Source organism: Pygoscelis adeliae, unplaced genomic scaffold (genome assembly GCF_000699105.1).
Source record: "Pygoscelis adeliae isolate BGI_AS28 unplaced genomic scaffold, ASM69910v1 Scaffold57, whole genome shotgun sequence".
In the NCBI taxonomy this organism is placed as follows: domain Eukaryota; kingdom Metazoa; phylum Chordata; class Aves; order Sphenisciformes; family Spheniscidae; genus Pygoscelis; species Pygoscelis adeliae.
In genome coordinates, this window is record NW_008825615.1 from 987,548 (window position 1) to 1,001,855 (window position 14,308).

Sequence of the window (14,308 nt, forward strand, 5' to 3'; positions counted from 1 at the left end):
CGGGCGAGCCCCTCCGTCTTGGCAGGAATCCGGCCACTCGTAGCTGAGGCCCTGGCGTGGTGTGGGCCTCCTCCTTCCCCGCTTGCTGGGTGCGGGGTGAGCTAGGTGAGGGGTAGCGACCAGGTAAAGGCGTGCGAGGGTTTGGTGGGACCCTTCGGGGAGGGGGCAGGGGGGGGAAGCAGCTATGCGTCGTGTTTTGTCTTGCTTTTTCTAAGGCTCCTTTAACATGTCTTGGGTTTGCATTGCGTATTTTATTGTATTGCTTATAATAGTAAGTATTTGCTTTTTTTACCCGGGTTGAAATTTGCTCTCAAATACAAATGGTGCTTCCCCCACGAGTATTTAAACAGGGAGCAGTACTTTTCTTGGATCTTTTTTGCTTAAGCCACCTTGTTCTTTATTTCAAATTTAGCTTTCAAAGGTTTTGGATCTGCCACCAGAAAATTTAATAAAGTCCATATCTGCGGTTCCTGTCTCCAAAAAACGGTAGTGTTTACATTTTGTCTTACAATGTTACGTCATGTTTTATTTTTTTCTGTTGTGCTTATTATTGCAAGAGCTTAACAGGACTTTAGGGAAAAAGAAATACAGAAAAAAACCCCAAACCTAAGCTAATATACCAATGCAATTGTAAGAAGATACCTAAATCTAATTAAATTGCTGTATTTTTTCAAACCAGCTCAAAACAAATATAATTGCTTTAAAAGCTGTATAAATTATAGGCGGTGGTTGAATGGCAGATGTTTCAGCATTAATAATCTGAATGTGAAACTGCTTAGAACCAATGTGAAGTTATAATGGATTTTTTTTCAGTGTCCTGCTTGACAGTTGTAATGATGTTAGCAAGTAAATTACATTTATTCATGAGCATAATTTTTGTTCATTCTGAAATGGTGTTCTCACCATGTCTACTTTCTGATTGTATTAGAGCAAAGGCAATATTTGGCCTTCTGCTGCAGCTTTCTAAACATAGTGAACTTTCAGGTATCTGTGTCTGGGTTACGCTTGGCAGTTAGACTTGTGATATGCAGAGTCAGCTTGGATCTGCCAAATCTACCCATCATCTCAACAGGGTTTTTTTTCCTGATTTTTGTATGTTCTTTTTTTCAGGCATGTTGCTGATTTCCAGCTTTCCATTGCTTCTGTAACAGAAGGCAGTTCTAGTGATTGCTTAGCACAAGACCTTAATCTTCAAGCTCAGAAGCTAGCTGAAAGGGTATGCTAATGCATTAATCACATATTTATGCAGTCACAAACTTACAGATTAGAGGTGTAACAGGCATCATAAGGTAAATAGTATTCTTTGTCCAAGCATCTGTTTGGGTCAGAGTAGTTTAATGACTAGTGTACAATGTTTAGTGACTGTGTACAGTTACACCTAGATGTACAATTACCAAGTGTAATTGTACACAGAATCTTCACAGGGAATAGGAGAAGCAGTTTTAGTTAAGGTTCTTGTGAAATTATTGTTTTCAAATAGTTTGAGAGCAAATAATATTTGTGAAGTTAGGAGGGTATCTAAAGGGTATGCCATGGTCTGTACTTTTGCCCAAAACAAGAAATTGAGTATGCAGTGGCTTGGGAAACCAAAGACTGCAAAATCCAGCACTAGAGTGGCAAGGGATAAATTTAGCCTGTGGGACAAACAGGCCAGACTTTCAAATCCCTAACTGCTTGAAATTGAGGTTTCTTAGAACAGCTGCTGCTTCTTTTCAGGTGTGTTAGTCTGGGAAATGGCAGTAGCTGAGGTGTTAAGACTGACTACAGCAGAAAAAAGCAGCAGCATGCAAAACAAGGTGACACAGGCAACGGAAGTGACACAAACGTTGAAGGAAGGGAAGGAAATAAAAATTTGGAGAAGTTGGTATGCATACAGTTGAACAAAAGTGGGAGCAGAAAGGTGATGCTGAGGTTTGAGGGATCATTTGAGCTGAAAAAAATAATTTACAATCTAAAAATACTTTGCTGATGTCAATGCAAAGGAGTATAAACTAGGAAATTGTGGCAAAGTTAGTTGCAAAGAGGAGCTAGGATGAATAATGAAAATGCAAATGATTCTTCATCTGCATCAGAAAGAGCAAGCTTGAGAAGGAATCAGTTGGGTTGCTATATGATCAGGAGTTAAAAAGGACAAATAAAAACAGTTTTAATAGTATTGAGAAGCTAAACTGTTTCTCCATGTCATTCTTCACTGCTGAGATGTTGAAGAGATCCATATCTTGGACCCATTCTTGTAACAGATGAATATTCTGACTCAGGTGAAAGAAGAACTGATGGTGCACAGATGTACAACCAAAAGTTCTGAAACAACTTAAAGATGGTCCAGAACCGTAAAATAATTCAGGTTGGAAAGGACCTCAGGAAGTTATCTGTTCCCATATCCTCCTCAGTGCAGGTTGTTGAGGGTTTTTGGATGAGGTTGCTGAGGACTTTTGAAATCCTGTCAGGTTTTGAAAGCCTCCAAGGATTTGACAGCCTCCCTGGGCAATCTGTTCCAATGACTGTAACGTCACCGTAACAATTTTTTTCCTTGTGTCTAGTCTGTCACTTTAAAAACAGCTGCTGTTCCCAGTGTTTAGAAAGCTACAAATTGTCTCTCTCCTTTATTGTTTGTGGCTCATTAAATAAACCTGGGACACTTAGCCCTCCATCTTTACATGGAAAAGCAGTTGTAGCAGTAAAGAAGAACAGACCATCAATATAAGCCCCAAAACTGAATAGGCCATGCTAGTTAAATAAAGGAAAAAAAAAATCCATTAATCTCTTAGGAATGTTTTTTGTTGGGTAGTGGATAAAGGAGATGCATTTAATATAATTTGTTTAGACTAGTCATGTCATCCACAAAGAAGGTAAGCAGCATAGAAATTGGCAAAATATGACCGCATATGAAAAACTAGCAGAGCGACAGAAAAATGTAGGCACTTACGGTTGTCATGATAAACAGTTGACGGTGTGCCTCAATGTTCTTAGTCACTTCTGAGGAAATAGGTCATGATATTTGAAATACAGATATTTAGGTTAGGCAGAAGAGATGGAAATTTTTCTCGTTGACTAAAATAGCCTAAATAATAAGGCAGTGTGATACTAAATGAAACATGATGTGCTCTGATGTGCTGACAATTGTCTGTCAGAAAGGTCAGAATTGTCTTTTTTCCATGGGCTTTTCATTTCATCTGGCTGGTTGGTTCTTGTTTCATTTCTGGACCATTAATTCCTTGCAGAGGGGGACATTGTGTTCTGGAGTTTTTATGCCCCTGTACAGTATAGTGGCATTCTGGTCTAAGCCTTAGGCACAGGGAGATCTGGTTACTAAAGAACCACAGGGCGCTTGGAGGAGAGGTTGGTGAAGTTGTGGAGGGGCCAGATGAGCACTCATATTAAAGAGAGATAAAAAGCACTGAGATGACAAATGACAGATCATGTAGAAAACCTTTAGAAGAACAAATGGTACAGAGAAGGTCCAGTGGGAATTTCTGTTTTCTCTCTGCCCCATAAGTAAAAAGGACCTTTTGTAAAATGAAAAAGTGGGAAATTCAGAGTCAATATAAGAAATATTTTTTCATGTATCTTGTGAATAAACATTGGAATTTGTTGTTATTGGAGCTTCTGAAGGTGAAAGAACTTCAAGGCTAACCATGATTTCATCTCCTGGTTAAAGTTAGTGTCTAAGCCGGAGACCTAGCATGGGGGTAGAATTTCTTCTTCATGCTGATGAGCTTCAGTAGGAATGTATAGCTTGCCTCTCAAAGATATTAACCAAGCAATCAAGTGATTGTGTCGTCTTTTATAGGGTTTTCATCCCTCTTTTTTTTTTTTTTTTTTTTAGACAATTTCTTGGCTGTGAAAGACAAGTTTAGTAAGAAACTCTCAAACCTGACAGGTTGAGATCCAAAACTCTCAGCCTGTGAAGAGACCAAAATTTGTGTAAAGAGGAGGTTGGCATTAGGGGTTGGGTGCCCAAATATTCCTTATGGGTTCAGAATTTTCAAAACATGTGCCTTATGGAAATTGTAAATGAATTTTTTTATAAATTGGCCTTTAACATCTTTATCTTGTATCACTGGATATTGCAGAACATTGTCATTAAAGTCAGAAATTTCAAGAAACAGCAGTCCAAAACTGCTGTCTTGGGTTTTCTTTAAGACATTGATCTTGATTTTTTTTTTGTTTTTTTTTTTTTTAAGTGCTGTCAGGTACTGTGTAACCTGTCAAATGTGTCTCAGCTTTTGTGTGTACAAAGAGATCAACTACTGCTCCCAAGTCAAAATAAAACACAGACTGTACACATGCAGGGACTGAAGTAAAACATATATTTCAGGCTGAGTTACATTCAGAGCTATTAAGCGTGGATTGGAAATAATAAATTCATCCCTTTTCCAACAGGATTGATGTCCTGGTTTCGGCAGGGATAGAGTTAACTTCCTTCCTAGTAGCTGGTACAGTGCTGTGGTTTGGATTTAGGGTGAGAACAAAGTTGATAATGCACCGATGTTTTAGTTGTTGCTAGGTAGTGCTTACACTAGCCAAGGACTTTTTCATTTTCCATGCTCTACCGACTGAGAAGGCTGCAGGTGCACAAGAAGCTGGGAGGGGGCACAGCCAAACTGGCCAAAGGGACATTCCATACCATGTGACGTCATGCTCAGTACATAAACTGGGGGAAAGCTGGCCGGGGGGGGCCGCTGCTCGGGGACTGGCTGGGCATCGGTTGGCGGGTGGTGAGCAATTGTACTGTGCATCACTTGCTTTGTGTATTATTATCATATTATTATCATTTTATTTCAATTATTAAACTGTTTTTATCTCAACCCACGAGTTTTTCTCACTTGTGCTTTTCCAATTCTCTCCCCCATCCCACCGGGGGGTGGGGGGAGTGAGCGAGCGGCTGCGTGGTGCTCAGTTGCCGACTGAGGTTAAACCACGACAATTGATTAAATGATCCATTTGTGATTGCTTCTAACCAATAATAACATTTAATATTTATAGTGGATTAAATTAATATTTATAGTGGATTGAATTACAATGTTCCAATTTACCTGTTTGCATGTAGAATTTCTGTTTTGTTCTTTTAGCTAAAATGTGATGCTGTAGTGAGTGAAATCAGCGCTGGTCCAGGAACAGTGAACTTTACGATAAACAGGGAATTATTAGCAAGGGTGAGTACTATATTTCAGGTGCATTAAGGTAAAAGTAAATTCCTCAATATGAAACTATAGAATATTTACTGTTGTCTTAGAAAGGTGTTTTCTATGTAAAACTGTCTTTTGTAAGTTCTCCTCGAGGATCCCTGTTGCTGATTTGTTATGTAGGCCTAGAATTTGGAATGAGGCTCACAAAAGTTTATCCTTATGAAGAAGCAGTGTATCTACCATTCACTGATAACCGTAACTCGTCTTTTTCCACTCTCTTTCTGCTTTAAAAGGCAGGCTTGGCATCTGCTTTGAGTTTCTACAGTATACAACTCAAAAAGTTTTGATCTTGCATGTAAAGACTCTTGTTTAAAATAGAAAAGGATGATGAAAAGATACCCAAAATAAAAGTATTTGATAGCAGATCTATCATTACATACTTTGCTTAAAAAAAAAAAAAAAAAGGGAGATATATTCCTCAAAGTCCAATGCCTGACTGAACGCTTCGTTTGTTAAACCAGTAACTTAATGAAAGGAAGATACCGCTCGGTCTGTAAGAGTCGTGTCTCAGTTCATTGTACTCTGTCTGGATTATTTGCAAGAGCTTCATAAAGATAAGTGGATGGCTGGTACTGTTAGACTGGGGACTGAATGAAAGCTTTGCTAAGCCAGTTCAACTAACTTGTGGAGCAAGCTACATTGTGTGGTTACTCATGGCCTTAATCTATAGGCTTAACAACTCTTGTGGAAAACCATATTGTGGTCTTAGACAATTAACCACATGTGAATTAGGGGCAAGAAATCATGTCTTACCTAATAACTGGTGAAGCCCTCTTCCTATCAGGTCTTCCACTGAGTCACTTAGGCTTGTAGTCCTCTTTTCCTGAATGGTAAGACCATTTCTTGCGAATTGCTAATGCTTAGGCATGCCTATCAATCAGTTGCTTTATCCCTTTAATTTTTCATTAGCTATTTATAATCAATCCATCTTGATAAGAACATAGCAGCTGACTATTCACTGAAAGAGTAGTTTCAGTGGCAAATTTTATTCATGGACAGGATTTCACAAGGTACTTTATCTGTAGGAATTCTAGTCAGTTTAATGATTCAAGCAAAGCTTTGTGTCTGGCCTAGCAGAGTTTTGCTGGAAAAAATGTGGAATTAGGACATGTAATTTTGCATTATGTCACTGAGGAGAGAGGAGGAGATAAAACCTAGCTGTGACTTTCACTGATATGGAGAATTGGTCTATGGGTAAATTTGATGATTTCTGTGTAAGCTTGCCTTCTTAGGTGCTGTAATAAGAACAGAATTAAAAGTTTTTCTGCAGGGGCAGTTCCTTTTTTTTTTTTTCATTTATTCCATATCTATTGCAGAAGAATTCTAAGGTAATTTTTGGAGGAGAAAAAAAGAAAAGCTTCCATGGAATGGAATGAGATATCCACTTTAGTTCTCATTGTTAAAGGCCTCTATTATCTTCAGGAAGTGTGTCCAATACATACAGCTTCACATATTAGGTGTTGTAGTGTGTGTGACAAACTGAAGTATGTAGGGCATGTACAGGGACTTACCTTGCTGTATGAATGTATTACTGATAATATAGTCAGCATAGGGATTCCTCTTCCCACAAACTGTTCAAGCTGTTGAGGAAATACTTTAAGGCATTTTACATAGTCTCCATACTTTCAAAGTAGACACACTTTTGTAGGGACCATTCACAGTGTCCTTACAGACTTTCAGGTGGGCAAAAAAAAAGAGGGGTGTTTGGACACATGAGGATTGAATAGTTGGATTTCCTTGGCACTAAAGGAGTAGAAAGCAGGCTGGCTTTTTGGTGCCTAGAAAAACCTAGCAGTTTTAGTAGAATGTGAATATATTATTTTTTTTCTCTTCCTGTTATAGACTTAAGTGACTTGGTAGTTCTGAGGTGGCTTAAATTCTTGCAAAAATCTCCTGGTTTTCTGCTTCCCCATTGTATACAGATGCTCTCTTCCAATGGGAAAGGAAAAGCGTGTTAGGAAGGAATAGCAGATGCTATTCCTAAAAAGCATTAATGAAGAAATACAGTGGACAGTGATGTAAAGTAACTGGAAAAAGGTAGAAACATTAATCTGTCTCATGTTCTAGGATGAACAGTTTAAATTTACACTACCAAAATTAGAAATAGCTAAGCCTCTTTTGTCTGTGTCATTTAAACCACTGGTTGATGTTTAAATATGCTGTTAGACTTATGAATGACCAAAGATTCCACGAGCTGTTGTTGCAGTCTACCTGCAGTGAACTGACGGAGAGGATTCTGTAGTAGGTGTTTTGTCTCTTACATTGGCTTTAGTGATAATCATGAAGACTAGAACTCCTGTACTCCTGTGTGAGATTTCCTGAAGCGAAAGAAATGTGTTCATGTGCTGTTCAGGTGACCTGCATATGCATGGTAATGCTCATGCAGTCAGAGCTCATGGCTTTCTTGCAGGCCCTCAGTCACAAGGAGTGTGTGGGAGGTCTGATGGGTCCCAAAGGGTTGGACCTACGTGATCTGGCTGTGCTGTGCACAGTGAGTGTCCCCTGTATTCACACCTTGACAAAAACCTTGGATATAGGACAGAACTCCTAGGAATTTCAGAGAAATGGCCAAACTCCTCAAAGTGTGCCTAGATAAGATGTATTTTTGGGAAGCGGACGCTTTTGAGAAAGCCCAGAGTTATAGTATGTAGCTTTTTTAATTAATTAGGAAAAAAAAAAGCCTGTTAAGAACATTTGGCTGCACAGTGAGGCAAATTCTCTAGTCAAGTTTACTGCTCATAAGCTCTCCTACTTTTTCATCCAAATCTATGGTCTAGTTCTACAAGGTACTCATTTTAAAACATGTTACCTGAATTAGGAGAGGTGAAGGTCCTGGTTAGAACCCTATTTATGTGAGAAGTCTCTCATTTTACATCAGGTCACTGTTCTACCCACATTCTTGGACTTAGTTTCCTCTCATGCCCACCAATTACCCTGGGGTTACTCTCTTGCCCTTTCCTGTTCTGTAACTAAAAAAATGATAAAAACTAGGCTTTCCACTTCCTTTTAAGTTTCCACCAAAATCAGCCTTGATTTTCACCAAAATCTCTGCCTATAATTTCCCTAACTTTTTAATTGATCACATGCAGCTTTCAAAAGTTAATGGCATTTTCATCTGCATGTGAGATCTTGTTTGCTTGGCAGACCAGCCACCTAATTGCTAATGTGAATAAAGGCTGTGCGATCAGACTCCTGTGTGATCGGTAATCAGTTTTCCTGATCATGCTTTCTATTGTTGAAACATATTTTCCTGTTTCGTTTTTTTTAATCTTCCTTGTGGTTTAGACTGTGTTGCAGCAGGTGTTGAAAGATGGCTCAGAGTATGGAGTAAAAAGTGAACTTTTCTCTACAGTGCCTAGACAAAAGGCAGTGATTGAGTTCAGGTAAGCGCGTGTGATGAGTCCTTTGAGAAAATTGCCTTGTCTGCTGATTGATATTTTGCCAATTGATATTCATTGCTGTAATGTATGATGCCTATGAAATTAAACCATATTTACAGTATTATATTCAGCTGAATTTGATACTCCGATATATTTGCCAAGTAGAATGTAAGTTATATTTAGGGAATTGAGGCTTTTTCCCAGAATATATTTTTGGTATTTAAAGAGTTCACGCCTCACACTGCCCTCCGCTAAGAATATTCTCATTCAGTGCATAATAGGATTCAGTTTTTAAGTCGGCTTATTTATTTTGTTATCAAGAAACATGATCTGAATTTTCAGCCACTAACCCATTTCTTTTTTCACCTTAACACCTTCCTCCCTGACTTGCTGAAGCAGCCAGGCGTTTGTCTTGCTAAATCTTCTGAATTGCTGGCCCCAAAACTGTCCAGTGCAATTTTGTTTACGGTCACCTGCTCATGGAATGAAAAGTGGCTGGCTCGGATCTCTTTATGTATAAATATTTTGTTCACTTATATTTCCTCCATAGTCATGGAAAGTAAGCACTTGGCTTTAATTTGGAGGGTGAATTTTTATAGCTGAACTTCCATTTTATTACCGGGGCAAACAGTTGTGGGTATAGGGTTTTTCGGGGGGGGGGCATTGTTGGTGGAAGAAGATGTGATTTTAGTTGCTGCTTCTTGTACACAAGGTCCCCTGTCCTGGTATCAGATTTATCTCTAATAAAGGTATGAGGAGAATGATCCATATGTTCAAAACGTAAAAAGTGAGAAGGTAGCGTAAGTCCTTTGTCACTAGTGTAGTTGGGTTTTGGGGGGTTCTTTGTTGTGGGTTTTTTTTGTGGTTTCTTTTTCCCTGTAACATTGGCTGTTAATGGATATTGGAGGAAAAGCTGGTTGGATAGGAAGATTTGCTGTCCAGAACAGAAGCTCATCAGGGAATTTTAAGGGAAAATTGAAAATGGTCGGTTTATTTCAGTTCTTCTGCTATATGCATGAGTTGAATTCTTCTGACTTGGTGATCTGGGAGTCTTGTACACTGAACAAACATTTGTGAAAATTTGTTACAGCTCCCCTAATATCGCCAAAAAGTTTCACATAGGACATTTGCGTTCCACAATAGTAGGTAAGTATGCATTTAACTGTGTCCTAAAAGGGCTTCTTTGTCTTCTGCTTCAGTTGACAGGGAAACGCTGCTAACCTTTCACTCTTCTAGTGGAGTGGCTGTGTCAGGCTCGACTTGCTAATTAAAAACCTTTCGCTCATTATGCAGTGAAGAAAAGAGCATCGTGTGTTGCTGGCAGATTTATTAAGTCACATGTAATATAGTTTTATGACTGTGAACATTAAATGAAGTAGTTTAAAATTGTTCTACAGAGACACCGAGGGCAGTTTTCATTGAGGTGTTATGAGAGTCCTTTGAATTTTAAATTTCCAATTTGCACTGGACTGCAGAGCAGTCAGATAGTTATGTCTTGGTGGCTGTCTTGCAAAAAGCTTGCTTTTATATGTTAATTACTTTATGCCTGTGTTAGTATTACTAACACAGTTGCTGTAATTTGTAATGGAATAATTAATAAGTTTATTGTGCAGTACTCTAGTGGCGTATGGAAAACATTATTTCTCCCTCCTTCTCTCACAATAAAAACTTATTAGCAGAAGATCCTACAGCATCTGTGCAGCTAATAATGTGTTAGTTTTTAATTATATTTAATGTATCATGTATAATTATTAATTACATAAAGTTAATACTGCCTTTTCATGGACTGATAGTGGAGTGAAATTACATGTTTTGTGCTCTTTATATTCCATTTCTGGATGCTTTGCTGTAGAAAAAAAAAACACTTTCAAAAATAGTTCTGTAGATCTGTGTTTGTCTAATAGAGAATGAATTCACTACAGAGAATGGAACTGAAAGTCATTGCAAGCTATAATATTGTGTTATAATAACAGAAGAAGAGAAAGTTTTGTGCGTCCTTTTACGTCAGTGTTGTAATTAAAAGTTACCCTTGAAGCACAGGAAAATAGAGGAAGGGATGCAGGTATTTCTTCTTTCTAATTCTATGGTTGTAGCTAAGCTCAGGAGAAAGATAAAGGGTTTTTGTTGTAATAACAGTTAGAACCAAGACATGCTTATGTGATATGGTAGGTTTGGAGCATATCAGGCACATGTTGTGTTAACTGCAGAGCTCACTACTGCTCCGGCAGTATATAGAGATTCAGGACTTGATGTTCTCTATTTAATGGCACAGTTAACAGAAGTCTGTGAATTTTGAGTACTTGCTTAACCTCCTGGTATGAGGTTGCCTGACTGTAATGGGAATTATGTATACTGCCACATATTTGTGAGAATACAAGAAGACTTTAAAAAGTGTTTTTCATGTTCATATACTCTGCAGTGTGTGCATGCACATACACATGTATGTTTTTATCACTGTTGTAGGAGACACTTGACGGCACCTTTCAAATGCACAGCCTTTCTTTTGCTGCTCAGAATACTATTGCTTTCAGTTGTGAAGTACTTTAGCAAATTCTGTGGAGTAGTTCATCTGATTGCTTTTCCTCTTCATTTTGAATACAGATCATACAAAACCAGAAAACTGTTTTGTTGGGATGAGAGACTACCTACAACTGAAAAATAATACCAATTTTGTTTCCTTACCAGGGAATTTTATAGCAAATCTCAAAGTTGCACTGGGACATGAAGTAATAAGAATAAATTACCTTGGTGACTGGGGCATGCAGTTTGGTATGTTTTAATATTTGTTTCTCCTGTTCCCTTTTCTACTGTATAACATGGTCTAGGTTTCCAGCTTCAGTTTTTGCAGGCCCATTGGATTCACTCTGGGCTCATAAAGAGTAATATTGTGTTTCCATGCATGTAATGTGTAATTAATCTCCTTAAAATATTAACAAAACAATCCAGACTGATTCATCAGCAGTATGACCTATACTACTGTGCAAGAAATAACAGGAGGAAATTTACCCAACAGTCCCTCAGTAGCTCCTCTCTCAGATTATGTATGTGTAATTTGGGGTTTATTTTTAAAGGGCAGTATAAATATTTTCTGAGTGTGCTAGATACCTTTCGAGCTCTCATAGCTGAAGAGACTTCTGTTGCTGCCTCCAGACAAAATGCGTACATATTACCATAGCTGTTGCATGTCTACTGTGATACTGTCTTACTTATTCAGATTTTACATGTGTAACAGTTGTGGAAGAGTAAACTTGCCACACCTGTACACACAACAATAGAATAATTGTAACAAAATGTATATTTTATATTTGGTTGTCTTTGTGTGTGTTGTGGCGTTTTCTTTATCTGTTCTTTTGTTCCCTCTGGAAACTAGTTCATTATTCATAGAGCATAATTAACTTCCACAGCAACTGCATTTTGGCAGGTTGAGGCCTGGAGAGTTTGTATCTTTAAAGATATCCCAACACTTCCCCCAAAATATTCAGTTTCCCTTTAAAATGTAGCAAAAGAGAGGTGTGTAGTGGAGAATGTGCAAGTGTATAGGCCCTAGAAGACTATCAAACTTGCACGCATGTGCGTTTGCATGCATACACATAGACACTCCTACCTCTTCTGAAATGTCCATCAGATAAGTGAGGATTGAAAAATCCTCTCATGTGAGGCCTAGCATGGCTTGATACTTATTCCCTGACCAGAGGTCATTTATGTCTGATTGCTGGATCTGTAAATATCCCTCTTATATGGCAGTTGACCCATGCATAGGATACACAACTTTGTTGATTTCTGTTAATCTTGCATTTTAAATTGATCCATATTCTCCTCCCCTTTTATAATTTTCCCCAAAAAGCTGTTTCTGATGTATTTTTAGGTGTTTAAAAACAGGCAATCATGCCCACTTCCTCATTCTTGAAAGCTGCTACACCTGTGAAAACTATAAAACTCCCCCACGTCTTTTGCAGTAGGTTCTGAAAACAGTGTCCATGTATTTATTTTTAAGTGGCAAACACAAAGTGCAATGTCTATTAGGCAGTCACTTTTGCTCATTCCAGCCCTTATGCTGCCACCTTCAGTTTCGTTTGTACCGCTGTTTATGGGGACATCAATGCCTCAATTTTATGAACAGAGCTGGGTTAAAAACTTAGTGTAAACACCCTACTTCTACTCCATTTATGTATTCAGATTCAGCAGTGTAGATAACGTAACTAAAATGTATTCAGTTCTACCCATTCTCCTTCTAGAGTAAATTCCTGGGTTTTAGACAGTTGAGTAAAACATCCTTATGACTGTGAGAGCAGTAATAGAATATTTTTTTTTCCTTTGTTAAATTATTTCCTCTGCAGCTCGTCTTTCCTGACCCTGTTTCTGATCGATCAAACAGTAGTTTATAGCAGAGCTTTGCTTCACTTAGGATTTGTTTCATAGGAATTGAATACAGAATGCGTTCACCTTCAATAAATTCCATCATTGCATATTTCATTCATTTTTGCCCCTTAGACAAGATTTTGTCACTATGCTATTGTATAATGAATGTGGCAATGACAATTAAGCATGAAATGCAATGTGGTTAAAGGGCTTCTCAACTGACCTCGTTCACTCTGTCTTTGAAGATACTAAATTGTACTCCTAAGTCTGAATATCAGGAATTTTATGTATTTTAATACAAAGTTTCCTGAAGGTATAAAGATCACAGTGCCTCTTACATGTGTACCTCTTGTCCAGTACACAACTGTTAGAATCATGCTTTTGACCTAGTAGTTCCAACTGTTTCTTTCCAAATGGGTGCTCCCCTCTTTGTCTGGGCTGGCTCAGCTCAAATATATGACAGGTTTTATAACAACTAATATAGTCATGCTTCACAAAATTATAGCATAGGAATACTATTATAATGGTCCTTTCCCAGAAGCAGTGCTATAATTAACAATCTGTCAACATTTCTATTACAACTGCTATTGTCAGAAGCTTTAAAACGTAATAATTGAAACCATATTTTGCTGAAACACGCAGAGAAGTCCTCAACCTCTAGGCAGTTTTGGGGCAGGTTTCTTAAGGTAACAAAGCTTATGCAGTCACACTGTCTGTCCATCTGTCTTCCTGTCACTCTGCTCCTAATAAATTTTGAACCCGTTGGCCAACTTCAGCCAGATCTGACAAAGAAAAATGTCTCCAAGAGAACAAATGTCTTTTGGTATTGTGACAGTTGGCAGCTGAGTAGGGATAGAAATACAATGTAGTGCCCTCTGGGAGAGAAAGTTAACTTCTGTGTTTAGCCTGCCGGCTAACCAGTCAGCACATCTAAGTCAGAATCAGTCCCAACACATGCTGCGTCTGGCCAATAATTGATGAGTATAACAAGGGCTGGTGATAGTTAGGGGAAGAGAGAAACGTGTGGAAGGATGTGTTTGGGTTGAATAAAAACTGGCAGTCTTGCCGGGGGTTGGAGTATGAAGCCAGCATTGAAAAGTGGAATGTATAGGTATGCTAATATCTAGGAGAGATCATTAGGAAATCAAGCTCTGATTGCTCGTAAAACAAGCTGTCCTTGAAGAAACTCCTTTTCAATTGGATTAGACTCATTTTATTTCCTAAACCCTAACCTGTTTTTCTTACCTAAATCTGCTACAGCTTCTATCACACTCAGTGTTTCCAAGAGGGAAGTTCTTGAGACAGTGCTCTTTGTTTAGTTGCAGAGGGCTTTTCAAAGGGATACCTGCATACCTATTCCTCAGATGCTGTCTTCACATC

At 38.4% G+C, this 14,308-nt stretch overlaps 1 protein-coding gene across 1 annotated transcript in view; it reads left to right on the forward strand.

Annotated features, from left to right (window-relative positions):
• The window catches only part of RARS2 (arginyl-tRNA synthetase 2, mitochondrial), a 41,593-nt gene that overhangs the window by 1,477 nt on the left and 25,808 nt on the right, over positions 1-14,308 (forward strand). The window contains exons 2-7 of the mRNA XM_009333218.1: positions 413-486; positions 1,111-1,216; positions 5,073-5,156; positions 8,475-8,572; positions 9,660-9,715; positions 11,255-11,338. Coding sequence (XP_009331493.1) covers positions 413-486; positions 1,111-1,216; positions 5,073-5,156; positions 8,475-8,572; positions 9,660-9,715; positions 11,255-11,338 — 502 coding nt within the window. The remainder of the gene's footprint in view (positions 1-412; positions 487-1,110; positions 1,217-5,072; positions 5,157-8,474; positions 8,573-9,659; positions 9,716-11,254; positions 11,339-14,308) is intronic.